The sequence below is a fragment of the Arctopsyche grandis genome, chromosome 9 (assembly GCF_051622035.1).
Source record: "Arctopsyche grandis isolate Sample6627 chromosome 9, ASM5162203v2, whole genome shotgun sequence".
Taxonomy (NCBI): domain Eukaryota; kingdom Metazoa; phylum Arthropoda; class Insecta; order Trichoptera; family Hydropsychidae; genus Arctopsyche; species Arctopsyche grandis.
In genome coordinates, this window is record NC_135363.1 from 18,306,949 (window position 1) to 18,332,195 (window position 25,247).

General features: G+C 35.4%; 4 protein-coding genes across 4 annotated transcripts in view; 2 read left to right on the top strand and 2 right to left on the bottom strand.

Annotated features, from left to right (window-relative positions):
* Nucleotides 1-2,341: 2,341 nt before the first annotated feature.
* LOC143916880 (ras-related protein Rab-34-like) lies at nucleotides 2,342-3,803 on the bottom strand. The gene is made up of 6 exons (XM_077438141.1): nucleotides 3,369-3,803; nucleotides 3,156-3,257; nucleotides 3,002-3,066; nucleotides 2,803-2,933; nucleotides 2,513-2,711; nucleotides 2,342-2,410 (listed from the first exon to the last, which is right to left on the bottom strand). Exons 1-6 carry the CDS (start codon nucleotides 3,584-3,586, stop codon nucleotides 2,349-2,351), a joined length of 777 nt encoding a protein of 258 aa, XP_077294267.1. The 5' UTR covers nucleotides 3,587-3,803; the 3' UTR covers nucleotides 2,342-2,348.
* Nucleotides 3,804-7,041: 3,238 nt separating this feature from the next.
* RpL23A (ribosomal protein L23A) lies at nucleotides 7,042-9,864 on the top strand. The gene is made up of 5 exons (XM_077438401.1): nucleotides 7,042-7,197; nucleotides 7,719-8,311; nucleotides 8,385-8,512; nucleotides 8,616-8,792; nucleotides 8,980-9,864. Exons 1-5 carry the CDS (start codon nucleotides 7,167-7,169, stop codon nucleotides 9,062-9,064), a joined length of 1,014 nt encoding a protein of 337 aa, XP_077294527.1. The 5' UTR covers nucleotides 7,042-7,166; the 3' UTR covers nucleotides 9,065-9,864.
* LOC143917033 (LYR motif-containing protein 9-like) lies at nucleotides 9,784-10,851 on the bottom strand. Its single transcript, XM_077438402.1, has 4 exons — nucleotides 10,782-10,851; nucleotides 10,531-10,698; nucleotides 10,024-10,116; nucleotides 9,784-9,957 (listed from the first exon to the last, which is right to left on the bottom strand). The coding sequence occupies exons 2-4, from the start codon at nucleotides 10,666-10,668 to the stop codon at nucleotides 9,934-9,936; spliced, it is 255 nt and encodes an 84-aa protein (XP_077294528.1). The 5' UTR covers nucleotides 10,669-10,698; nucleotides 10,782-10,851; the 3' UTR covers nucleotides 9,784-9,933.
* Nucleotides 10,852-13,455: 2,604 nt separating this feature from the next.
* The window catches only part of ssh (Protein phosphatase Slingshot), a 132,460-nt gene continuing 120,668 nt past the window's right edge, over nucleotides 13,456-25,247 (top strand). The window contains exons 1-2 of the mRNA XM_077438294.1: nucleotides 13,456-13,583; nucleotides 13,623-13,878. Coding sequence (XP_077294420.1) covers nucleotides 13,711-13,878 — 168 coding nt within the window. The 5' untranslated portion in view covers nucleotides 13,456-13,583; nucleotides 13,623-13,710. The remainder of the gene's footprint in view (nucleotides 13,584-13,622; nucleotides 13,879-25,247) is intronic.

A 25,247-nucleotide genomic window follows, 5' to 3' on the forward strand; every position in this document is an offset into this window, starting at 1 on the left:
TGAAACGCCCGAAAACGCAAGGGTCTCTCCCCCGTCGTACATCCTCACTTAATTTGCGCGATCAGGATACAACAGGAACAAGAGGCACAGGCTTTTCCTCCCGTATTCTGCGCGCGCACATTAAACAATGCTGTATGACAAAAAGAGAGATAATTTCACCGCATGCCACTCATATATATTATTGTGGCGGCTCGCTTATACGACATGGTCGAGTTTGGTTGCCTTCCTGCGAGTGGGAACCAACTCGGCTGGGTTCGGAGAGCTACTACTCACTCTGTCTTCAGCTGTCATATAATAAACACGTGCATTAACATGCCAGTCGTCTCATTCGTTCATCCCCCATATTATATATATACATACATAGTACCGTTTACCATGCACCCTTTTTTTTTTTTGATCTTTCAATTTTCGATATTTGCGTTTTCAGACGTTTCACATTCGGGCCCGTGAGGGAGACCGGTAAAATTCATCGGTTTGCAGATGATACATTAATATATGTATATCATAGATACATTAATATATATCATCAAAGGCCATAATGTTGATGTAATGTCTGAAATTTTAAATAAAGAATTAAATTATGTAAGTGATTGGTTGTGTGAAAATAAATTAAAGCCAAATGTAAATAAAATAAATGGCCAAGATTTATGAAAAATATAAGAATTACAAAATAGAGCTATTTGAGGTATTTTGAATTTTGGTAGATTAAAACGTAGTAGAAGTATGTTGGGAAGATAGAATATATATAGAAGAATTGGGATAGATGAGTATTAGAAATAGTTTAAATCTTAGTAATTTGTCTTTTGTTTATATGTTAAATGATAAGATAAGAACCCATTTTAAGGATTATACAATAAGAAATAGTGATATCCATAGTTATTATACTAGAAATTAGAACAATTTAGTTGTAGGTGGTGTCTTTCACGGGGCTGTGCTCAAGTGCAATCCCCTCCCTGAGTGTATCAGGTCTTCTAAGACCGTGGATGCATTCTTGCGAGGTGCAAGTGCAAGGAGACACCTCTGTGAGAGACAGTACATATAAATTTAGTGTATATAAAATTTTAGAGTTGTATTAAATTAGCTAAATAGCTAAAATTATATAAATAAATAAAAATAAACAAATGCTAGGTTGAAAAAAATTTATGTTATTTTTAAATTTTGTCTGAATCGATCACGATTCTTTCTTGCTGTTAGCATCTGAGGTCGAATATCGTCCTCTAATAAAATAATCTTACATACTGGTTTTATCACTACAGTACTGGTATTTTTTTTGACATTGAATTCATCAACCGTTGATAATGAAGTCTTAAATCAATATATTAATTAATTCTAGTTTTAATTTTATTTCACGCGTCGGTTCTCATATCATACCAAATATATGTTTTTATTGTTAGCAAAATTACTTTTATGATACATACATACATATAAATAAATAAAGTTCATCTTATTGTATTTTTTCACTATAAGAAAAATAAAGATATGCAAACTCCGCCATATTTTTCAACTTCTATTATACGAGAGAGACCAATTAATTATTATTCAAGCTAGCTGAGATATTTTAAATGTCCTGGTTTTATATTTGAAAACAATAATGGTCACCTTATCCTTAAAGTAAATAACTACAAAAAAGTCTCAGAAGTTCATTTGCAAAAACCTGCATTCACATTCACTCGAAGAAATGAAAATGGTAATCAGGACCTGTTCAAATGTAACAGTTTTTCTAAACATATACATATTTTCAAGAATCCATTTGCAGAATCCACAATTTATGTAAATATTTTTCATTTTGACTCATTGACATGTTTCTAATTTCCATTTTTATAAATTTCAGTTGAAAATTACCATCTGTGGAGTAATATTTTTCAGCGAAAATTATCGAAATATTTATATTACAATTATATTTTATAAAAATACTTTTAAAGATTGGAAAAACTTTGCATTAAATTGACTAGAAATTGTGCATGAGTGGAGAGTATTCAGTTGCAAAAGAGTATCCACAATAGCAGATTGGATGGCCGGAGGTCAAGAGAGCAGGGATGGAAATCGTTATTGTAGACCGACTATTTGTTAAATATTTATTTAATAAATGTGATTGTATTCGGTATATGTAATTATAAATGAAGGGCCCCCATCATGAATAAAAAAAAATACTTTTGAGTTTTGAAAGTCAAATTTTTAGAATTTATTTACATCTTAAATTTCTAAAACCACAGTAATTAAAAATTTAATTAATTTTAGATTGCATATCATTTGATTATGATTTTTGTCAGTAGAACAATAGGACAATAAAAAATTGCAGTTTGCACTTTTATCTTTGGCAAATAGGTATGTGGCTTAGTATGTACATATTAACAACTCTTGCAAGATTTTTTCTTTTTTATTTCGTTTGATTCTATTTCATCAATCAAAGCTGTAAAAAGTAAATGTGTTTGATTTAAAATTACAATATATTATGTAGAATACAAAAATCTTTAAATAAAAAGTGTAAGCATGTATGTATGTATGTACTTACAAAGAGGATTGCCATATTCCAAATGATCTCGATGGCCAAATAATTTCTGTGCAGCGCATTCGTAAGATATCGCTGCTAATCGATTGAAAAAATGCTCGACGCAGTCTCCAGTTTTAGATGATACAGACCAATATTCTGCATTCATCGAATTTGCCATTTCAATTGCCTCATTTTCAATATTTATATAAGATGTGGCAGACTTCATATAAATAATAAATTATAATTATATAATGATTATTTGATTTCATCTCTACATATGATTTAAAATTAATGAAATTTTGCAAACTTACAATTTTATCTCGCTTAGTTCCTACAAGAAATATAACAGGTGAGGAATCGTTTGCTTTTAAAGCATCAACTAACCAAGAATGTGTGTTATCGAGTGATTTAGGATCACATAGTGAAAAAACTAGAACAATGGCTAAATAAAAACATAATTATTATTGCTGATTTGCAAAATATTGCATGATTTAATTTTACAAAATTTACCTGTAGCCCCCCTGTAATACGATTGAGCAATGCATTTAAATCTTTCTTGACCTGCGGTGTCCCACCTATGAATCAAATCAAATGTATATTACAAATCATCAAATTCGTTTAGAAACGAAATTATTGGGAATTAAAATATAATCAAGTTTCTCACATTTGTAGAAGAAAAGGAGTATGCATAATTTGAAATCGTTCCACTTCAAAATCAACTCCAATTGTTGCTTTATAGTTTGAAACAAAGATTTGATGACAAAATCTAATAACACAGATACATGTACATACAAATGTTTTAATTTATTTAAAGAATTATAGAATCACCCGGTATATATTTCATAATTTTTCATATAAATAAATAAAAATAAAGTACCTCCTCACTAAAGATGTTTTACCCACGGCAACGTCACCAACAAAAACTGCTTTAGAGAGGCTTAATCCAGCAGTTATAAGTGAAGCTTTTATAGCAGGTGTAGAAAAGTAAGTTTTTTTATGTGGTGTTGCGCATGATAAAAATGGACGCGGTAAAGTATATATGCGTCGATTTTGGTTTTCTTCAAGAAATGGGAATTCTGACTCGCCTGGGAGCATTTTCACTAAGCGACGAGTTATACTAAGCGACGTTCAAACACTATACTCATTGGAGTCACAACCACAACTTTTATTCAAGTGTAAAGATTGTGGTAGTGTAACCTTGTTCACTCTGATGAATGTTTTAAATCAGTAAAGGTAAATTAAACTGCAACAGAACTTTTAACTGATAACAATCACAAAGAGTTCAGTATACCTACAATCGCTAGGGTGCTGTAGGCAAACTTTCAAACATACATACATAAGTTGCTAATAGCAACAAATATTGTACACAAATTGTTACAATTATATATGAACAGTTTTGGCTAAAATCATCCATTCAAATTGTTAAAAATAAATAAAATAAGATAATAAAAAATAAAATTATTTGAAATTAAACTATTTAGATAAGTTAAATTAATAAATTAAAAATAACTGTTTTTATAATTATATCCACTTAACATTCTGAAGGAACAAAAACATTTATTTGAAGTAGGTAGACAGAATAGTAAAAACGAAAAAATATTAAATTAATAAACTTAAATAAATTAATACCAAATATATTATTATTACAATATTCAAGAGCTTTATATTAATAATAGAAAGCAGGATTTGATTCTTTAATAATAATAATATTTTTTTTTTATTCCAAACGATAGGAAGAATAGTACAATCCCTATCGTCCATATAAATAAATATATATATATATATATATATATATATATATATATATATATATATATATATATATATATATATGATACAAATAATAAAATAAATATAATATAATTATAATAAATTTAATTTCAATACACTTTTATAACCAATTTAAAATACAAATATATCTGCTCATAAATAAATATTATCTGATCATAATTACCCCCCCCCTCTCCTCTCTATAAATATATATGTATATATTTTACGTGAATAATAAAAAAAAAAAATCAATGTATGTATATCAAAATGAATTTGAATGTCTAATGAAAAATAAAAATAGATAAAACTTGTCATCGATCGGTCGACCTGCCCGAGTCGTCCAGAATGCACTAAAATATGGCAGAGCATCTTAATCTGTGTGCCGTGGCAATATTTGTTCCCCGAACAGCACTTTGGCCTAATGCGTGCGAGTGAGATCGCGTGTGAGGGAGAAAACCGATGCTAGTGTTGCGTAAGGGTGGGTGGAGGATCCAAGTAAAAGCCAACAGTCGTTTCACAGCATTTATTGATGATTAAGGAGATACACGCAGTGTCACTGCTAAGTCCAGAATGAATTATATCGCCTACGTACCGCCTTATAAAGGGTAGATCTCTCAGGACGCCTAATCTGTTTACCTGTTGTATAGTCACGTATTCGGATATGTATTTCCAAGACATTGGGTCTTCCCGTACTGATTCTGAGAACTAACTAATAACGGTCATTGTTTAGCCTAAATGCACTTAGAGTCCAGATATAATCTTTGGAAGTAAGTGCATGCATTTAGTTAACCGATAACAGATATCCGTTGGTCTAAGTACAATTCGCTCAATCCACGGCGTACGTAACACTAGTTAGCGTTTTGTCACCTATGCATATACGGAATAACTAGCGACTGCCGATGAAGTATATATGTATGCAGTGCCGGTTTTAGGGGGGGGGGCTGGGTCGGGCGGCGCCCGAGGGCGTCATTCGATGCGCTAAAGGCGCTTTAAAATTTAAAATTAGAGCGCTAAACACCCTACAAAATTTTAGATTAGATCGCCAAAGACGCCTCTACTTTTTAAGCTCAAGCATTTGTATTCGGCAAATTTTATTCATTGGGTGAAGGTGCATTCCTTTTTGTACTATAATTAACGTTTCCCTGTGGCAGCCACCATTTAAATCTTGTACTATACGACACTGCGAAATCTTCTGTAATATCGCAAATTTTTGTTGATACTCTATAGATTGATGAAGACGTTGGGTATTTTGTATTTTGTAAACAATATACGGCAATGACCCGACCTTCAAATTAAACTTACCGCGAATTCAAAATCTGTTTTTTTTTTTTTTAATGAAATTATCAATTTAAAAGTAAGGTAAAATTAATCCATTATTTGTATTAAATTTTATAAAACAGCATAATTTATTAGAATTATCTCCAAACATTTGGGTTGCTATGCTTTTGCTGACATTGTGTGAACGCGTGTATTTTTTTTAAACTTAAATACTTAAATCTCTACTAATCTACAACTAATCTACAATGTCGCAAAATAGACTTTCAAGCTTTGGAACTTTATCCATTGAAAATTGTATCGATGAAAATCTTGATTTTTCAGCTTTAATTAAAAATTTTGCTCTAATATCATTTTATTTATATATTTTTAACTCAACCTGCTTTTGAAAAAACTTGTTAACTACTGTACTGCTGGTCCCAAGCTTGGAAAAAGGAGGATGGTAATCCATTTTTTCTAAAGAAAAATTTGTCCGAGGGCGCCATTAGATGTAAGGCCGGTACTGTATGTATGTACATACGTAGCTGACAAACTCTACGAGTCGTAAATAATGTGTGCCGCGAATATCCAGAGGTTACGATGATCTGAAATATGGGACTACTGCAAGGCCGCGTCTATCATATGTACAAATGTGTGCAACGCACACAGGCGACCGAAAGAAATTATATTCCTTAAAATATACGAAACAAGACATCGTACTTTTAAAAAGGCATCTAGGTTGTCTTGTTGTACTCGTATACTTGTGGATTGCTATCGAAAGTTACAACTTGTAACATACCAGAACTATAATTCAGGGAAATAACGGGATAGCAGGTAAAGCTTCGGATCGCATACAGTTAGGTATTTTATGTTCTATTATCTTTTCGACTGCCAGGTGCATTTTTTCAAGGATGTTCAGTATTAGTTGGTCATCGAAAGAACAATGTCCTAGATGAGGGATTAGGGGTAAAAACATTATACTTTCATGAACGAACTGTAAAACATTTAGTTTATCTTATCGTCTGGTCCTGTTCAGAACTAAACGTTTTGGTTTTCTGGTTAATTTTTATTATGATTAAAATATTCAACAATGTATTTCTCACAAGGTAAGATTTTTGCACTATTCGCATGCACTTCATTTTTTTTATTAATATGATTTATAAAAATGCTGATAAAATTCAAGAGCGGCCGATTTAGGTTTGCACACAGGTGGCAGAACTTCTAGACGCGGCCCTGGGGATTAATGTATTACTAGTATCCATTATTGACATCTCCATGTAAATGCAGCCGTAAAATATCACGTGGAGATCACAAGAGAATTGCGAAGGGAAGCTATTGACAATTTTCGACGTCCAACAATGTCTACAGACTTTGTAAAGCATTCAAAAATTTGTTTAAAAAAAGTTAAGTATTATATGTAAAAAGTTAAAAAGACTGTCTGTTTACGACTTAGATCTGTTATAACAAGCCGCACATTTAAATACTCCATTTAAAGTCATTTGGCAATAGTTTTCTCAAATGACAACAACGATTTTTGACTGGCTGGAAAGTATACACGCGAGTGGGCTTGCACGATAGTGCGGGTGCTTGGGCCCAGTGACGTGAGTGTTCTTTCTCGTAGTGGCGCCGGCCGCCATCTTTTGCCGAGACCATGCCGCCCAAGAAGCCCGCAGACAAGCCAGGTAACGAGCGCTCCCGTGGCGGCGGCCGCCCTCCGACCGTTTGCCCTCGAATTGCCCTGCAAATGCGCGCCCCTCAATCGCCCCCTTCGCCTCATCATTCTTGGCATTCATTTTTGATACCACGCGGTCTCGGGCACGTGTCATCACCTACCAGCTTGACAATCGTCTCACATTCCCACCGAGCTATTTCGGCTTTATTATTATTCCATACGCTATTCCACAAATATATCGTCGATTTATCGTTATTTGGAGTCTGATTCTAAGGGTTTGTCAACATAACCTCACTTAACCTTACCTTTTTCACAAGCTTTTTTTTCTCAATAGTTTGTGAGCTTGCCTACCAGTTTTTAGGTGAAAGCATATTTCTACGGCCCTTTGTTGTTCCAAAATGCTATATTTGAATATTATTTTAAACTTATCTTCAGAATTCACGTTGGAAGATTTCGTTCTCAATGCATTTCAAATATAATTTTGTGTAGTTGTAACTATGTCTTGAAATATCATATCAATTTTGTTTTCAGCGTCTGGCTCAAAAGCCAGCGAAGCCAAAAAGCCCAAAACTGAGGCTGCACCGAAGTCCGATGCTCCCAAGGCAGAGACTTCGAAGGCAGCACCGGCCAAGGCTGCAGCGCCCAAACCTGCTGCAGCGCCGGCCGCCAAGCCCGCTGAAAAGAAGCCAGCAGCAGAAAAACCCAAGGCTGCCGACAAGCCTAAAGCTGGCGAAAGCTCTAAGGCTGGAGACAAGTCTAAGGGTGAAAAAGCCAAGGCTGCTCCTAAAGTAGCTGCGGCACCTGCCGCCGCTAAGCCTAAGCAAGCTGCTAAGGGCAAGGCTGGTGAAAAGGCTAAGCCTGCTGATAAGCCCAAGGCTGGTGACAAAGCTAAGGCTGGAGACAAGAAGCCTGCTGCTAAACCGAAGGCCGGAGATAAACCTAAAGCTGGTGACAAAGCTAAGGCAGCAGCCGTAGTTAAGAAGCCAACTGCTAAAGCTGCCGCTAAGACTAAAGCTGATGCCGCCAAGGCCAAGTTAGTCGCTAAGGTCAAGAAAACTGCACCTGCTAAAGGAAAGAGTGGTGTGAAATTGACTATTGCGAAAGCCCGCAAAGCGCAAACTAAGGTAATATTCAGTATTTTTATGTAAATGTTATCATTGAATTTACCATTTCATTAATCAAAAAAAAATTCTCCAGATCATCAAGGGCGAACATGGAACTCGGGAGAGAAAGATCCGTTCCTCGGTACACTTCCGTAGGCCCAAGACTTTCAGACCACCACGTAACCCGAAGTACCAAAGGAAATCGGTTGCGAAGAGGACTCGGTAATATTATTTTTTTAAACTTATATGATGGTATTTTGCTATTGGCAAAGTAACACTTCTTTAATTTTTATTACATTACATTTTCTTTTTATATAAATTGCAGTATGGATGCTTACAATATAATTAAATTCCCTCTGACTACTGAAGCCGCCATGAAGAAAATTGAAGACAATAATACACTAGTTTTTATTGTGCACACACGTTCCAATAAGCACCACATCCGCCAGGCTGTCAAGAAACTTTACGATATTAATGTCGCTAAAGTTAACACTTTAATCAGGTCAACTAATTCAATTTTTTTTTTTTCTTTAATTTTATAAAATGAATATGATGATTATACAAATTGAGAATCTCTTTGAATAACCCATGTAATTATATTGTATGTAACTGATTGTGGAATTTAAACAATTTTTCTTGTGTATATGTATATGAATTCCGATGCTGATATTTTTCTTTTTTTTTTATAGACCTGATGGCAAAAAGAAGGCGTACGTGAGATTGGCGAGAGATTATGATGCTCTGGATGTCGCTAACAAGATAGGCATCATATAAATCACCATGTCTATTTTATTTTATATTTGTACATTTAAGACATGAAAAATATAAATAGAGACAAATCTATTTACAACAACTGCTTTTTATTTATCATATGAAACCTATCTGCATCTATTGTTTTTTTTTTTTAATTCAAATAATAGTAATACCGAGTTGACACATTATGCACGTGTGCATTCGGACGCTACTCATAATGTGGCAACAGGTCATTCGAGCGTTTTTGTGCGCCGACATTCAAGCCGAGTAAAGTTAAACCGTGCTAAACTTTTGGGATTGTATGTATCTGTATGCGAGTGGCGTTTCAAAATGGCGCTGGAGAGCGAAGCGTCGAAAGTACATATGTATATAAGAAATAAGAGGTTAGTAAAAAATGAAGACGATACAGTTTGTAGGGCATTATTCACGTTTTGGTATACGTCTTTTGGCCTCTTGAAGAAAATTATTAAGACCTAATTCATCGCGCCTTTAAATCTATTTGTGGGTCCAGATCCTTCTGTTCACTGAGAGGAAGATTTCAATGAATATCTAGCTCTTATTAACAGTCAGTGACAGCTCCTATATTTTGCGGGACCACATCTGCCATTTTAAAATCGTCCAAGTGGCGATTACGTGTAAACCACGTTACGAAGTGGGCTCAAAAATTATCAACCTAGTAGAAGGGTAAATACACTAATTGAAACAGTTGGATATGTATTTAAATTTGTTTTTATATTTTTAAATGAGAATGTAATAAGTAATAACAAAATAATAAAAAAAACTTAATAATAGGTATCCGAGCTCTACAATAAAAAGCTTCTAAAATACAAGCAGACTAGAATGGATATTCACAATTTCACTCTTCTAAAAATAATTTCTTTTATCTTCATTTATGTTTTTTCTTGGTTTATATACTGAAAAAAAAAGTAAATTTTATTTTTGTTTAAATCAAATTATGAGAGTGACAAACATTAAAATACCTTTTTCAGTATCCACTTTGCATCTTCCAGTGTTTTAATTATCATGGAATTGACCCTTTCGGTGTCTGATTCTAGAATATGTTGCTTATAGTTCTGAAATGAAACTTCATAATCTTAATGGAATTTTATTTTATTGTGGTTTGCGTCAACTTCAGTGTTATGAGTAGTCACCGGAGCCTGAGGGGGCCGTGTATTGTTCAAAGGTTGTAAATGCATTGTTAAAGGTTTGCCGAACAATGGATAGCACTTTGACTATCCTACCTCTAGTTATGAGTGAGACCGAGTTAAAATACATTTTGAGATGGAATTAAAATTTAAAAACATTTTTTTATTAACACATTCGAAAATTATTTATTTTATATAAGTCTATTCACTTAAGTGAACATTTCCATTAACTATCGCGAAATATACAATTATCGTATTCATCTAAATATTAAAAGTCCAAATTCAGCATATTCTTTGCAAAAAGGCGAGTCGGAGGGATACACCAGGTATAATCATACTTACTTGACGTACGGTATGTTTGTAAAACTGCTGTGCATCTTTTGGCAATTTATCACATTGACGCAATAAATATTTATATAATTGCAAAGAATTCATCGGCGGCTGTTTAATGGAGCACAACAGCGTTTTTGAAATTAACATTTACAATTTTTTTCGGATGCGATACACAATCTGAAAATAATCAAAATACACTTAAAATGTGTTAATTATTTATAATTATTACAAAGTAGACTACTTTATAATAATGAATTTACTAGACGGTGTCCTAGGTTAGAAATTGTGTAAGCTATGAGCTGTCAGATTGACAATAATACCAACGTTTATGAAATGTACTACGGAACTCTACAAGAATGAAATAAATTGTGTTAAGTTTTTATCTTATTATACTTATTACTTACATTCAAATAAGATAATATAAAAATACTATCAAGAAAAATAATATGTAAAATAGATAATGATTACTGGATCAGTAGCTATTAGAATAGACTATGAATTATCCATATAATCTGGTAAACGGGTTTCGTCCCAAACGTGAATCGCTACCAGGATGCAACTGCCGCTACAAAAATCGCTCGTTCTGATCTCCTGTCGTACGAAAAATTGTCGCAAAGAAAATTGCCCAAATATTGCTCAGTATATGTTTTTTTTCGGTCTCTCTCACGGGACCGAAAGTGAAACGCCCGAAAACGCAAATATCGGAAGGCAAAGATCGAATATCGAAAGATCAAAAAAAAGGGTGCATGGTAAACAGTACTATGTATATATAATATATATGAGTGGCATGCGGTGAAATTATCTCTCTTTTTGTCATACAGCCTTGTTTAATGTGCGCGCGCAGAATACGGGAGGAAAAGCCTGTTCCTCTTGTTCCGGTTGTATCCTGCTCGCGCAAATTAAGTGAGTATGTACGACGGGGGGAGAGACCCTTTTTTTATCTTTCGACTTAAGATCTTTCGATTTTCGATCTTTGACTTCCGATATTTGCGTTTTCGGGCGTTTCACTTTCGGTCCCGTGAGGTAGACCCGTTTTTTTTACGAGATTTTTATTATTATCAAATCTAAAATGACGTAACGGACTCGTATGTCCGTATCAACATGCGAAGTTCATATGTCTAGTCGATAATAATAAAAATCTCGTAAAAAAAGCATTTGCCGAGCAATATTTAGGCAGTTTTCTGTACGGAAATTTTCCAGTGCAACGAATTTTCGTGCGCCAAGAAACCACGCGTGCGATTTTCGTAGTGGCGATTATCCTGGTAGCGATTCACATTTGGGATAAAATCACCGAACCTATAATCTATGTATATGTAATTATGAAAGGCTTATTTTGATACGCATGAGCTGCAGCATAATATAGTTTTATTCTAATTTATTTGTTCTTTTGTTTTTGTTATTTTTTTCAACGTCGCCATATTGGACAGTTTGTTTAAATTTGTGTCCACGTCTGTGTTTCTTCAGAGATGAAATAAGAAAAGACAGCTGCAAAAATCGACATCTATGATTTGCTCTGGGTGAGTGATCTTTTCATTTCATGGATTCCCAAAATTTACTTGTTATAAAGTGCACAAAAGCAGGGACGTCATTTCAGATTTTTCCACGGGGGGGGGGGGGGGGGGGCAAAATTGGCCAGTTTGATAAAAATATTTTTATATCAAAATAAAAGTGGATAAATGCTTTATATAAACGTTGTTGAGTTTTAAAGAATGGATGAAATAAAAGATTCTGGTTATTGAAAAAATGTAAACTCAAGGGAGAAATTGGAAAAAAAACAATGCTGTGGCAGCCTCAGGGTACTGGAAACTAGAAAGGTATTCGAAATCATAAAACCTTTTTTTTAAGTAGCTTATTGCAACGATACTTTTCCTGGCCCAAACTATGCTACTCAAACGTAACATAAGAAATAATCGAATTCATAAGCATTCATAGATCTTATTTTTTCATTCATCATTAAATTCATACTATTTTCTGAATGCACTCTATGCCCAAATCTAGGGAAGCGGGGGAAAAAACCTCCCCATGCTCCAAAAATGACGTCTAGTGTATACATGTTAAAAATTGATAACTTTCAAAGCCAACATCAAAATACGACATGTCTATATAAAAAGAAAAAAAGTTAAACTAGAGTAGCAAAAAGTAAACAGAATGGCCCTTATTAGTATTGAAATTGATCAAACAATTGAGCATCTAGTTCGAGCATCTAATATATAATTTTGACAGAGACTTTGTATATATGTATGTATGCATATATGTAACCTTGGTTCGTTGTTTCGTAAACAACACATTCGATTTATTTTTTTCGATTCATAGACGCCCATTCGATTTTTTTCGATTCAAAGGATTCGAAGTCCTCGGGGGCGCAGGTGCCGGATTTTGGTATACATATAATTTTGAAAGAGACTAGTATATATGTTTGTTTGTTCATGACAGTTAATTTTATATAAAAAAAAAAACAAATGAGTATTCAAATAAATTTATATAAAATAAAACTATTCAAATAAATTTAATAAAATGTTTACTAATGTTTAAGCGGTTTATATTACAAATACCGAGCGAAGCCGGATAAAACCACTAGTAGATTATAAAATAAAAAAAAGTGAGAACTAGTGTAAAATGGTTCAGCGATTATTCCACATAAAGCGATCTCGCGAAAGCCACTAAAATCTCGATCACGGAATATTTAACACCCGAAAATTTTATCAACCGAGAGTTAGCCACGTGAAATAGCGATAATTCGAGTGTTAGATATTTCGCATTTGAGATTTTTGGAGCAACAATTGTCGTATGTACTATGGTAATGTGCGAAATAATCTGTTTACCATGTAAGATATGGGCTGAACGCGAAAATAGAAGAGGTAGGCAATGGCCGTTGAGTATGGGGTTACGTTCTGCACGTTAATAATTACGACTAGTGTGCGGTTTGACATATTTACTGTGGTGTTGGGTGAGTGGGGTGTGGGGTGTGGGGTGTGGGGTGTGCGGATTGTGGAGTGCGGACGAAGGGCTGTCGGGCGATTGTTGGATTGTTTGGCGGCGAAGAGTGTGCCGTGCCAGTGAGGGTGTGAGGGTGTGAGTGTGTGAGTGTGTGAGTGTGTGAGGGTGTGAGGGTGTGAGGGTGTGAGGGTGTGAAGGTCTAATAGCCAGTGACGGCCGGGGGCGAGAGACGGGGGCGGTCAGCCCCTGCCGATGGCGCTGGTGAGGGTACAGCGTTCGCCCGGTGGCAACCCGCCACCTGACTCTCTGCTGCATTCGCACTCGCACTCGCACTCGCACTCGAACTCAAACTCGAACTCGAACTCGAACTCGCAGCCGCAATCCCAACTGCAACCCCAACTGCTACCCCAACTGCTTCAGGTTAGGCTTGTATTTATAAACTAACACATATCTCAGATCTGTTCGTTCATCCGCGATGCTCACCTTCCATCTCCCCCACCTGTCTTTACGCGTCTCACCTGTGAATGCAACAGTGCTACGATTGAGGTTATGTACGCTCTCGACTCGATCCATAATCCCGTATTCCTTTATCATCCACTTTTCGCCTTTATTTTTTCCATACGACAGTCGATATGCGTTATTCTAAAATGTAATAATATTCCTAGTCTCTTCATTGCATTTTTATTTGAATCGAAATAATACGTTTTTTGTTTCAAGGGCATTATTATATTCGCAATTCGTTTGTTTTTTTTATTTGATACTGATACTGTTTGTACCGATATTTTTAAATTATATTACATACATGCAAGCACAACAAATATAAAATGGTTACCACATGAAGAATTTTATTGCATATTTCGGGGTGAATGCGCCAAACTTTTGTTAAAGCTGAGATTATGTAGAAAGATTTTTTTTAAATATGATTGCTTTTTTGTTGTTGTTAATGTTTCTTTTCTTTTGTTTTCATTTCATCAACCGAATTAAATTTAATCAAAATAAATTCAATATAAACAATACTGTTCACATTTTTTTTTATTTGCGCTAGCTGTGTCAAGTTAATTAAAAAATCTTTGTCATTTTTATTGTCGTTATAGCTAATAATTTTTTTATCTTGCCATTTTTTCCTATTTCCAAATATTTTATTTAACTTGGATTCAGATCCTAGAAACAAAATTTATACCATGTATGTATGTATGTATGTACATACATATATTTTCAATAAAAAACGTTTGAAAATTTGATTTTACTTTTTCTATTCCCATTAATTGTTCAATTTCAAAATAATTAAATTTCGTTTAATTGAAAATTAAAATTTTATTATTTAAATGATGTTGTATATATGTATGTACATACATATGTATATACAAGCTATATAAGAGGGAGGGAGGGGGCCAGAAGAGACAACTACTACGAAGCTCACAACTTTAAGGGACATTTTTTTATTTTTGTATTATATTTTTTAAAAAGTTTTTTCTCCATGATTTCGAATTTTTAAAAGAGGGGGGGACTAAAAATTAGAATAAACAAAACATGACTGAAATCCTCTAAGAAGCCATGTTTATACATACACATTGAAATATATATATATACATATGTATTGAAATCTTTATTTGAAAAAATTTAATTTCGATGATTATGACTTTTTATTAAAAATTTTAATTTTGAAATTTTTTCTGTTTCGTTATCAATATCAGACTATTATTTATATCATTATAAAATTTATTCTTATATAACAATTCTTAGCAATATTATTTTGACTATTGAAACATTTGCCTTTAGGTTTAAGCTTATATGTAGATAAATAAATGAGGATATAAAAGATAAACCAACATAACTATTTTTCCGCAGATGACCGCTATAGACGTCATGATTAAAATGTCACTAGAGTGAATGGCGTAATTCAAATGGCGTGGTTCAAAAAAACACTTCACGTATCGGTTGACATATTTGGTCACTTGGATATATATATTACAATATATATTTATCGTCGAAAACTCGATTTGCAAATTTGCTAAATAATACCGCGAAAGCTAACGCCGGCAAAGTAACTGCTAAACATACACGCTGCCATTGAGCCACACTGGTGGCTAATTATGCGACTCGCTTAGGCCGGATAGTTGGAATTCAATTTATACCCTTCATAAGTTCGGTTCAGGATTAATCGTCGACGGTCAGGTGTGAGTAACTGGACTAACGCGATTTTCTTTCAAACGTTATTCGTAGTTGGCGGGAGTGCCTACCAACCACCTCACACGTGATTACAATACCGAGCGGAAAATGAATAATCTCATCAGCTTTTCCACTGCGGCACAAAGGGAATAGGAAAAGCGGGAAGAGGAGAGCACCCAGGAGGAGTGCACGTGCACGGGTGAGGTGAAGTGAGGTTGAGTGAGAGCAGTGTGTATGTGCCGGCAGTGGTGAGCGGTCGCGTTCGTAGTCGAAGTCGTGGCATGTTGTATGTGGTGGGGGCGCCGGGGGCGGCGGGGGGCGCACCAGCCGCAGCCCCAACACCCTGGACGACCCTGGCCATCGCCGATTGGACCCAACTGCAAGACAAACACCGGTATCAAGTCAGTACACGCGCACTCAAACTCAACTTCTCTCTGCACGTCTTTTTTTATTGTTGTTGTTTTGATCCCTGCCAATCTTGGCAAACTTTCTTCTGGTCCAATCAATCGGCTCGGAACTTCTGAAACATCTGAAATCTGATGTACGAACTTGTATCTGTAGATGAAGAACAGTTGAAGTTCAGATTTAAGCATTTTCGCGATGGTCATCCTCATCACACGAGGTTATTTTGTGTCTCATATGCACAGAAAATTCTTTGATACAGTATTCAACATTGTTTTTATTCCTTATCATTTTGGATTAATGTGAATTCGGTGTGAACAATTTTAGTCGGTGAACTGTCAACTGGTGTGTTTGTAAACAAATGTATACAAATCGGTGGGTTATATTGTTATGTACAATTTTCATACAGTCAAGGATGAATGCAAAGTTGACGAGCGATTAGATAAAACTTATTGCATTATTGATTAAACCACTGCAATACGGTGCCTACGGGTCTACCTCACGGGCCCGAATGTGAAACGCCCGAAAGCGCAAAGATCGGAAGGCAAAGATCGAAAATCGAAAGATCTTAAGTCGAAAGATAAAAAAAAGGGTGCATGGTTTTCTGCGCGCCCACATTAATGCGGGAGGAAAAGCCTGTTCCTGTTGTATCCTGCTCGCGCAAATTAAGTGAGTATGTACCGTTTACCATGCACCTTTTTTTTGATCTTTCGATTTAAGATCTTTCAATTTTCGATCTTTGCCTTCCGATATTTGCGTTTTCGGGCGTTTCACATTCGGGCCCGTCACGGAGACCGGGTGCCTACATATAATACATGTACATACACACATACGTATTGTATCTATGTTTATTGTTTATATAATATAAATCGTAGGAAATTATTATTTGCAATGTATGAGTAAAGGTCTATTCACAATGGCAGTACAAAAAGTATTCTTTGGTACATTCTTGATGGACGCATTCATACACATGTTCCATCGTTCCATCTCACTGCTGTTTACGTGCAGTTGCCGGTCTTTGCTGTGTTGATATCACTCCTTAAATTCAGCGTTTAACGAAATAATAATAAAAAATGAAGTACCTTGTAATATGTATGTACTTATGTCGTAAAACTCCATAACGTAAAATTTAATTTTAATTGGCGTTTCGTATGTGTTTGTATACATACATATACATACATATATTTTTAATTATTATTATTATACACGAAATTGTTCCTCGACGCATAAATTTCGTTTTCGTACTCGAGAGTCGTGCGCCGCTACGTTTCTATTATTCAATATTTGAATTATTATGCTGTTTTCTAGCAATATTGTATTGGTAAATTAAATTGCGTTGTTTTTCACCAATAACTATGCATTTCCTGTATTCGCATACGGGTCGCGCATATGGATTATTATGCAAATGTCATTAACAATTCCGAATGCAACAGCGCACGTGCATATTTCCGCTTGACTTTTGTCCACGCACATTACACATTTAAACATTCCTCCTTGTCCTGAGGCATAAGATGCCCCGAAACTTTTCAATTATCTTTTGCAACATTATTATAGCTCTTATTATAAATTGAAGAATAAAATGTAATGAATAAAATCGGTTGAAAGTTACATTATGGATAGCAAATCCTCAAATTCATTGAACAGTACATTTCAACTTATTATATATCGTGATTGTAAATTATATACAAGTTGATGGAAGACATAACGTCTGATTTACACCTTGTTATTGTAATAACAATAGGTGGAGAACGTTTGCAGAGCGCAAAACGGAAAATGGGACACATTGAACCTGGAATGGAGCTCTCGGGTCGGGACTGCAAACCGTTAACCGCAGACTTGTGATTCAGACATTCTTTAGTTGAATAACTATTTAAACGCGATAAATTTAATTTATTTCGTGTCAGTTGACCTGTGTTCTGTGACACGCACACACACTCGTGTGTCCATAATAAACTCGCATCTGAGCCGGTTAAGCCGCCTCGTGATAATTGGCCATCTAATTGCATTCGCTGTTAGAAATCTCAATGCGATCTAAGCTCAACCGGTCCGAACTGCCCGGTTTGCCGACGTAGATTTATTAAAAAAAAATAACAATATTTCGTCGACGTTTATGCACGGAACCCGTTTTTTATTTTCATTATGAAAAATCCGGATCTCATCTGAACGTTTGGTTTTATTTTATGTAGCGTCTCACGTTGTTGACATGTTTGATATGCATGGAAATATTTCAGTACAGAAGGAAAAATGTAAGAAAAAAAAAATCAACGTATTTGATATCGGAAGGTAAGATTATCTCGCATGCATCGATATGCTTGAGTCATTTTGGTCACAATGGTCGATTGTTGTAGAGCATATTCGATCACTTCCGCAATGCAGTTTTGGTCGACGACTTTCTCCAAACGTTCGTGACATTTTTAGGGCTTCTTCTTCGACAAAAACTTCGTTTCCAGCGCATTCAACCCTTATTCAAAGTGTATTCGAGGCTATTGACATTTTATATTACACGCGAAATGGTCAAGTGCAAGTGAATTTGCACGGATGCCACGAGTAAAACGTTTGAAAATACATATCCGAGAATAGTTTTATTTTAACGTCAGTTCTCACTGTAAGGTTTCAGATGAACGTTATCGTTATTTGTAGCGTTTTTTATTTTCGCTTTTTTCACACCTTGTTTTGTAATCATTCAATTCTTAAGTCAAACAAGCTAAGCATTCACAAACAAACGGCCTTTAGTATTGCAGTAAGTAGACTCTCACTATAATTCCTGCACACTTTGTCCGGTGTGTAATGATCACGAGAGTTGACTTCAACTTGAACACTTGACCTGAACTTTCAAGATACACACAACACTGAACGTTGACTTGTATTACTTATGTCCTCCCGGGACTCGTATCTTATTTGTCGTCGTCCTGTATGACGACATACTCTGGTCCTTCTTCTACCCCTATCTATGTATTTTTCATACGCGCTGCATGTTCCTCGTGTCGTAGCCCAGCTATAACAATTATGTGTGGTCCGGGCTTTTAATTTTGGTTTGGTTGGCGCCTCTATTCTATCTATTTCGAATCTGCGATGTGCGACCTTTCTTTGTGAACTGGGCCGGGCGAATAGTCTGCGAGTCCATCTTCATCGGGTGATTGACGCTCAACGTTCATAATCGAATGCTTGCCATGTCGCCAGCCAAAATAGATCAACGCACTCAATCGATTACTTGGGCACTTACAATGTAACCGAATATCAATAATAGTAATTCACTATCCATTTATTAGATATGTATGTATGTAGATGCTCGCCGCTACTTAATTGCTCTGACTGTTTATGGGTTTGGACAATGATCGTTGTGCAGTTGCCGGTTACGTGACCGAGTGCAATAAGTCGTCGTATGGTGGGTATATACACTTTGTTATTATGCATATATTTCCGTTATCAATTGGAATTGCATGTCGACCGTTTCTGGTAGTCGTCTCTGTCGTTCGTGACTGATTTGTTTTCACTAATGTAACAGATGCGATCCAATTTCGTTTCGTTGATCATTTGATTTGTGAGCTATTCCGATCGGCTTAGCTCATATTTTCTGTGTATCAGTAACTGACGATTGAGTATACTCGTGTATGTTTCCATTAATTTTCAGATATCGTCGCACTTGCAGTTTTTATTACATATTAGTTTATGACCAGATGAATCCATTCATAATGCATTAACTTTTAAGTCTTCAGTTATGTTATTATTCAATCATCGATGTTTGTTAGCGTTGCATTGATTAAGGACTATGGTTTTGTAACCAAAAATGTCGCATGCTCTCTGCGAGACATTTTGTTTGCCAGCTGACGCATTACACAAAACTTTCGACTAATTTTTCACGTGTCAATAGTGTTTTGACGCATTGTCTCTGGATCATTATGCAAATGAGGATTTAGAAACTTCGGTGATATATCGCGTTGCGATTATTTCTAACGGTAAAACGCGAAAGGTTCATCTATTACGTCACATCGGATGTTCGAGACGTCGAAACGAAACGAATGATACGAGATAATACGGTTTGTTTTTATAAGCTTTTTATTTATTTTTCGTTTCTAATGCTGCATTTCACTGATGAAATGCATGTACGCGTGTGGGTAAACGTCAGATGCTTTCAGAGATTTCGCGTCTAGTCTTGTACTAGGAAGCGGTCGAGTCGCGTGCAGTTGCACTTCCTGGTTGTTGTACGCCTCCTTGCTCCACCAGACCCGATCCTGGAACCACTACGACCACTATTATTAACCACTTGTGCTGCATTCTTAATGGGTCGCATAATTGCGTTATCGTCCAAGATAGTTACCGCTAACTGACGAATATTTCTCCGACTATGTACATATGTAGGTGTGCTTAAACTATTTGTCGTTTCGTTGATTAACATAACACTCTTTACGCTCGGAAAAACAGTTTTATCCGCAGTAAAGTAATTTTTATACTGACAGATGAAAAGTAGCTTTGTGTTATGTATGTACATATGTGTACGTGGTTACGTCGTTGAAAAGGAAATACATATGCTCAACGCACTTCCCAAGTAAGCAATTCCCCCTTGCTGGGAGTTTGCGCAACGCTTGGCAAAAAAAAACTGGATTATTTCTCCTACCCAGAAGATGTAGTAAAACGTCGATTCAATGAGAGTATGTACGTACTCGTGGAATATTTCGTAACAGTTGAGTTGCACTTGCGCAAGTTTTATTACACGCTAGTCGAACGCACTATGTATGAGACAGATCCCCGTTAATTTCTCTGAGCAACATTTGCACATTCCATTTTCAAAATATTAGTTCGAGTGTTTTGAACCCCACTACCTTCTAGGTGAATAAATTTGATGCGTTTATACTGGGTGGAGACCGAAAAATTTAATTTGATTAAGATAAGCATAAAAAATGATGTAGCAGTGTCACCATGCTATGTATGTACGTTATTTATTGAAAAATCAACAGCCAACAGATGTAGAAATGCATAAAAATAAAGAATAAATGTAAAAAAATATAATAACAACTGAGAATAAAACCTAAAACACGACTAAATAAAACAGCAAATAACTGAACATAAAGTGATATAATATTGGATAAAAATTATTATATAAAAGAAATAGAAAATGGATCAATCAATCAAGACTCTTCTGGTGGTAGTCCTGAATTCATGCAAGGAAATACCGAATAGATCAACGTCATTTAGCTCCTCGTTAAACATGCGATAAACACGCTGTAGATGGGAATATTTTAGGGAATTGGTTTTGAAAGGATTATGTGAAAATAGTGCAACGTGTCTAGAATACCTAATTGGGATCCTGAAACCAACCATACTCACTAAATCAGGACAATCAAGGAAACCATTCAGGAGCTTAAAAAGTAATGTAGCATCAGTGAGTCGTCGCCTGACAGAAAGATTGTTAAAGGATAGGAGTTTAAAAATATCGGGAACAGTAGTAAGGGCGCAGATAGGAAAACGGTAGCGCAAGGATTTGATAAATTTTAATTCGACTTTTTCAACACAATTAATATGCGATATATAAAAAGGTGACCATATAATTGAGGCAAACTCAAGGTGAATCTTACAAGGGAAAAATAAAGTAATTTAAGTACATGTACATTAGTTGAGCGGAGTAGGAATCTAAGAGATTTATTTCCTTTTTTAGTAATATTTATATGCTTTATTATTTCTATGCAAGATGCACTAACTAAAGCGTCTCACAAACCGATGTGAATATACAATATCGACTTCGGATGAATCGCATCGCAACTTATTAAGTTTCGCGGCGTTTTATTTGCACCAGGGAAGTCTTTCACAAACACTTGGATGTTTTCAATGTCTTACGGGTCCATAGATTTTGCCAAGAGATTAAGCTTGTTTTAGAATTCAATCGAATACGTACCAAGCACATTTGAGGTGTTTCACTTTTCTTTCGTGGACGTGTCTTTGTTTTTTTTCCACGCTTCACTTACGGTTAAATTTAGTCTTGTCATCGCGGTTCTGAAACATCTGCGTCAACTTCACGTCTTGCGCAACGGCACGGTGGTGCACTTGTGTAACTCCCGTCATCTGTATGTCTGGCGGTTGCATTTAAAAGCGCGCTCCACCTTAAACGCGTACTCCAATTAAAGTTTGTCGTCTCAGACTCGGAGACGCCCAATCGGGTTAATTGAACTCAGTCGAATAAGTCATCGTGTGTTATGGATTGTTTTTTTTTTACAATTTCCAGTGAATAAGCCGAGAGAGAGGTTAATGAATGAATGAATGAATGCCTTCAATATGTGAGAATAAATCTGGATAACTTATTTTGTATGTAATTTGGCGAGACACATCCGCAAAGAACATAATCCTTTGCGAGTTTGTTTTACCGGTGAATGGCAAGAGGGTAGACCTTGAACGAGTCACGGAGACGCCCGTCTGTCTCTCGATTCATCGTTCATATCGTACAATTGAATTGTAGATCCAAATCGAAGAGTCGCTCTCAGGGTACCGGTAAAATCAGGTAGGTCAAGGTTGACGGAAAATGATTGACTCATTCGAAGGGGGAATTGCTTTGGATTGGTGCATTATGAGTTTAAAGGGGTATTATTACTAAGCTTTGCCTTTAATATAAGTCTGTGTCCGGTAACTTTTTGACATCGCCATAATTCACTTAGTTGCCTTTTTCGTTTTTGCATTGTGATCGTTATTCGCCAACTGTTGGCTTCTTTGTTCCGGGAATGTACTGAATGCATTCAATCAAGTGGTGTCGGATCGAGTCTTCCTCATTTTGTCGGTAAATTCTTACTAATGTTCATCTGCTTCGTTCTGGTGTACCTAATATGTATGTAGGGTACCACCTATGTGTATTTCGTTCTTTGTTGTCTTTGGTGTATTGATTTCATTAAGAGGGCTGGACCCCAGCGCCTTGTCCATACAAACGTATGAGTCAGGCTGCACACCAAAGACGCATGCAGCATGCACGCTGCAATTGCTTCAGGAAGCATTTATTTTTCATACTACGTCGCGCAGCAAGTGTTTTGCCCGGTTTGCGTGCTACCATTCAAATATATGGGTTTAATAAATGCATCCTGAAGTATTTGCAGCGTGCATGCTGCATGCGTCTTTGGTGTGCGGCCGGGCTTAGACTTCTCCCTTCCTCAATTATGGCACTAGAGAAATTATTTTTTTAATATGCCATGGATATCCACCATAGGCATGGTTTTATTTTTTTATTTTTTTGACTAATTGATTTTTTTTATTTTTGATTAATTTGATTTTTTGATCAAAAAAATAATAAAAAAATTGAACCATGTCTATGGTGGATATAAATAGCATATTAAAAAATAATTTCTCTAGTGCCATAATTGAGGAAGGGAGAAGTCTAATACGTTTGTATGGACAAGGCGCTGGGGTCCAGCTTTCTTAATATATTCTTTCAAGTGCTGACATATCATTTAAAGAGCGTTCGGGGCAGTCGATATTGCTTGTGGCGGGTTCTTGAAATCCATTGATCATTTTGCGTTATGTAAACCAACCGTTGCAATTTAGCATAGCAGCTTAGCTTGAATTAAAATTTAATAAATTCACTTTGAATATTTGGAGATGCAGGGCAGCCTTATCATCATCTGAATATGTAAAATAAGTACCAACTTTTCTTTATATGTACATATGTTTATATATAATAGATCTATAAGCTGTTAATTGATTCTAAAATGCGTTGTATTTTATAGCCATTTTGTGTTTGCGTACCATTATTTCGTTTTTAACTGTACGTTTCTCTTATTTTTTTAGAGTCGAACTACTATTTGTGGTATAACTGTGCCGCTTTAGCGTTTTTCTTACTTCGACAAAAATCACACTGTGTTTTTTGTATGAAAATTCGTTTTTGTTCGATTAACTGTAAATTTTGCATTTTCCCAAACGTTTCTTTCTAATAATCTGTTTTTTTTATTTATTTTTTATTTTGTAAAAACGGTTAGCCTTTGTGACAATTCCATCTATACACTAAAAAAACCGCTAGAACGTTTCAGCCGTCGCATTCTCCTTGACCCGGGCAATTATTGCTCGCCATCATTATGCACTTGGGCCTTTCAGACGAGAAAAAAATCGACGTCGTTTAGTCAAAGGCGATCTGCTTTGTCGTGATGTGCATATTTTTTTTGGCTCAATCTTGCGCAATTTTCGCATAGTCGTGCTCCATCTCACCTTTCGAAGGTAGTTCGTCACTGTGCGGTTGCGATAGCATCTGAAGGTATTGCTTTGCATCATGGTGCAATTGAAAGTTTACGCTGTTTTTCTTCTCAATGCTTAAATATCGATTCCTAAGTAGTGTGTCGGGTGAATTTTAATCGAAGTTCAATAATTGTTAAGATCTGACTTGCACAAGAGTCGTGTACCGTCGGATTGGTTTTGCACATCATCGAGGAAGACTGCACCCATTTTGCAGTCGTGAAATGTTGCTGATGCAATCGGACGACTTGCAAGCAGAGTTCCTCTCGCGCAACTCATTTATTGTGTGTTCTACAGATTGTTTATTCAGAATGCTATAAAGCCTGAATTTATTATTGATTTTAATTCATGTTGGCTTTAATCTATGTATGCTACATCTTCATAATTGAACTTAGTGGAGGACTGTTACAAAAAATGAATTTTCTGTAAAACAGTAGTTATATTTGTTTGTCTTACTGATTACTAGTGGTTTTACCCGGCTTCGCTCGGTATTTGTAATATAAACCGCTTAAACATGGCTAATGTAATTTTTATATTATTTTATTTTTACATAGACATATATACCAAGCAGGTTTGACAAGAAGACCCTAATGCGTCTTCCTAGACAATTTATTACAAACAATGGAGCATTTTTATTACATAAATCACTGCAGTTCGAGAAGTTGAAGAACAGGAAATTAACATTTAATTAATTAATTAATCCATTGAGACATCTGTGAATTTAGACTTGTACATAATTTTTTACAAATTGTACATACATACATACATTAATTTTTTACTGTTATTCACCATAATCTACTATTACTTTCTACTATTATTTACAAATTTGTCACTATTTTCTTTTTGTATTGTTATTTTTTTTCTTTTTTATTGGCCTTCATAGCAAGTTCCATTTTTCATTTTTATGCTATTTGAAGAAACTTTTAATTGGCTTATGTTTAACTATTTATTTTATTATCTTTGTTTTAGCTGTAAGTTTCTCTCTGTTTATTAAATAAATAAAAAAAAAATACATTAAA

Bases quoted from the DNA above. Each gene is read 5' to 3' on its own strand.
- LOC143916880 (XM_077438141.1), bottom strand. From the start codon at position 3,586: ATGCTCCCAGGCGAGTCAGAATTCCCATTTCTTGAAGAAAACCAAAAT. The intron at 3,258-3,368 runs GTACTTTATTTT...CTGTGTTATTAG, and splicing joins AAAACATCTTTAGTGAGGAG to ATTTTGTCATCAAATCTTTG. The intron at 2,934-3,001 runs GTAAATTTTGTA...GTTTTTATTTAG, and splicing joins GTATTACAGGGGGGCTACAG to CCATTGTTCTAGTTTTTTCA.
- RpL23A (XM_077438401.1), top strand. From the start codon at position 7,167: ATGCCGCCCAAGAAGCCCGCAGACAAGCCAG. The intron at 7,198-7,718 runs GTAACGAGCGCT...TTTTGTTTTCAG, and splicing joins GAAGCCCGCAGACAAGCCAG to CGTCTGGCTCAAAAGCCAGC. The intron at 8,513-8,615 runs GTAATATTATTT...TATAAATTGCAG, and splicing joins TCGGTTGCGAAGAGGACTCG to TATGGATGCTTACAATATAA.
- LOC143917033 (XM_077438402.1), bottom strand. From the start codon at position 10,668: ATGTTAATTTCAAAAACGCTGTTGTGCTCCATTAAACAGCCGCCGATG. The intron at 10,117-10,530 runs GTAAGTATGATT...GTTTCATTTCAG, and splicing joins ACAAACATACCGTACGTCAA to AACTATAAGCAACATATTCT. The intron at 9,958-10,023 runs GTATTTTAATGT...TTTTTTTTTCAG, and splicing joins CAAAGTGGATACTGAAAAAG to TATATAAACCAAGAAAAAAC.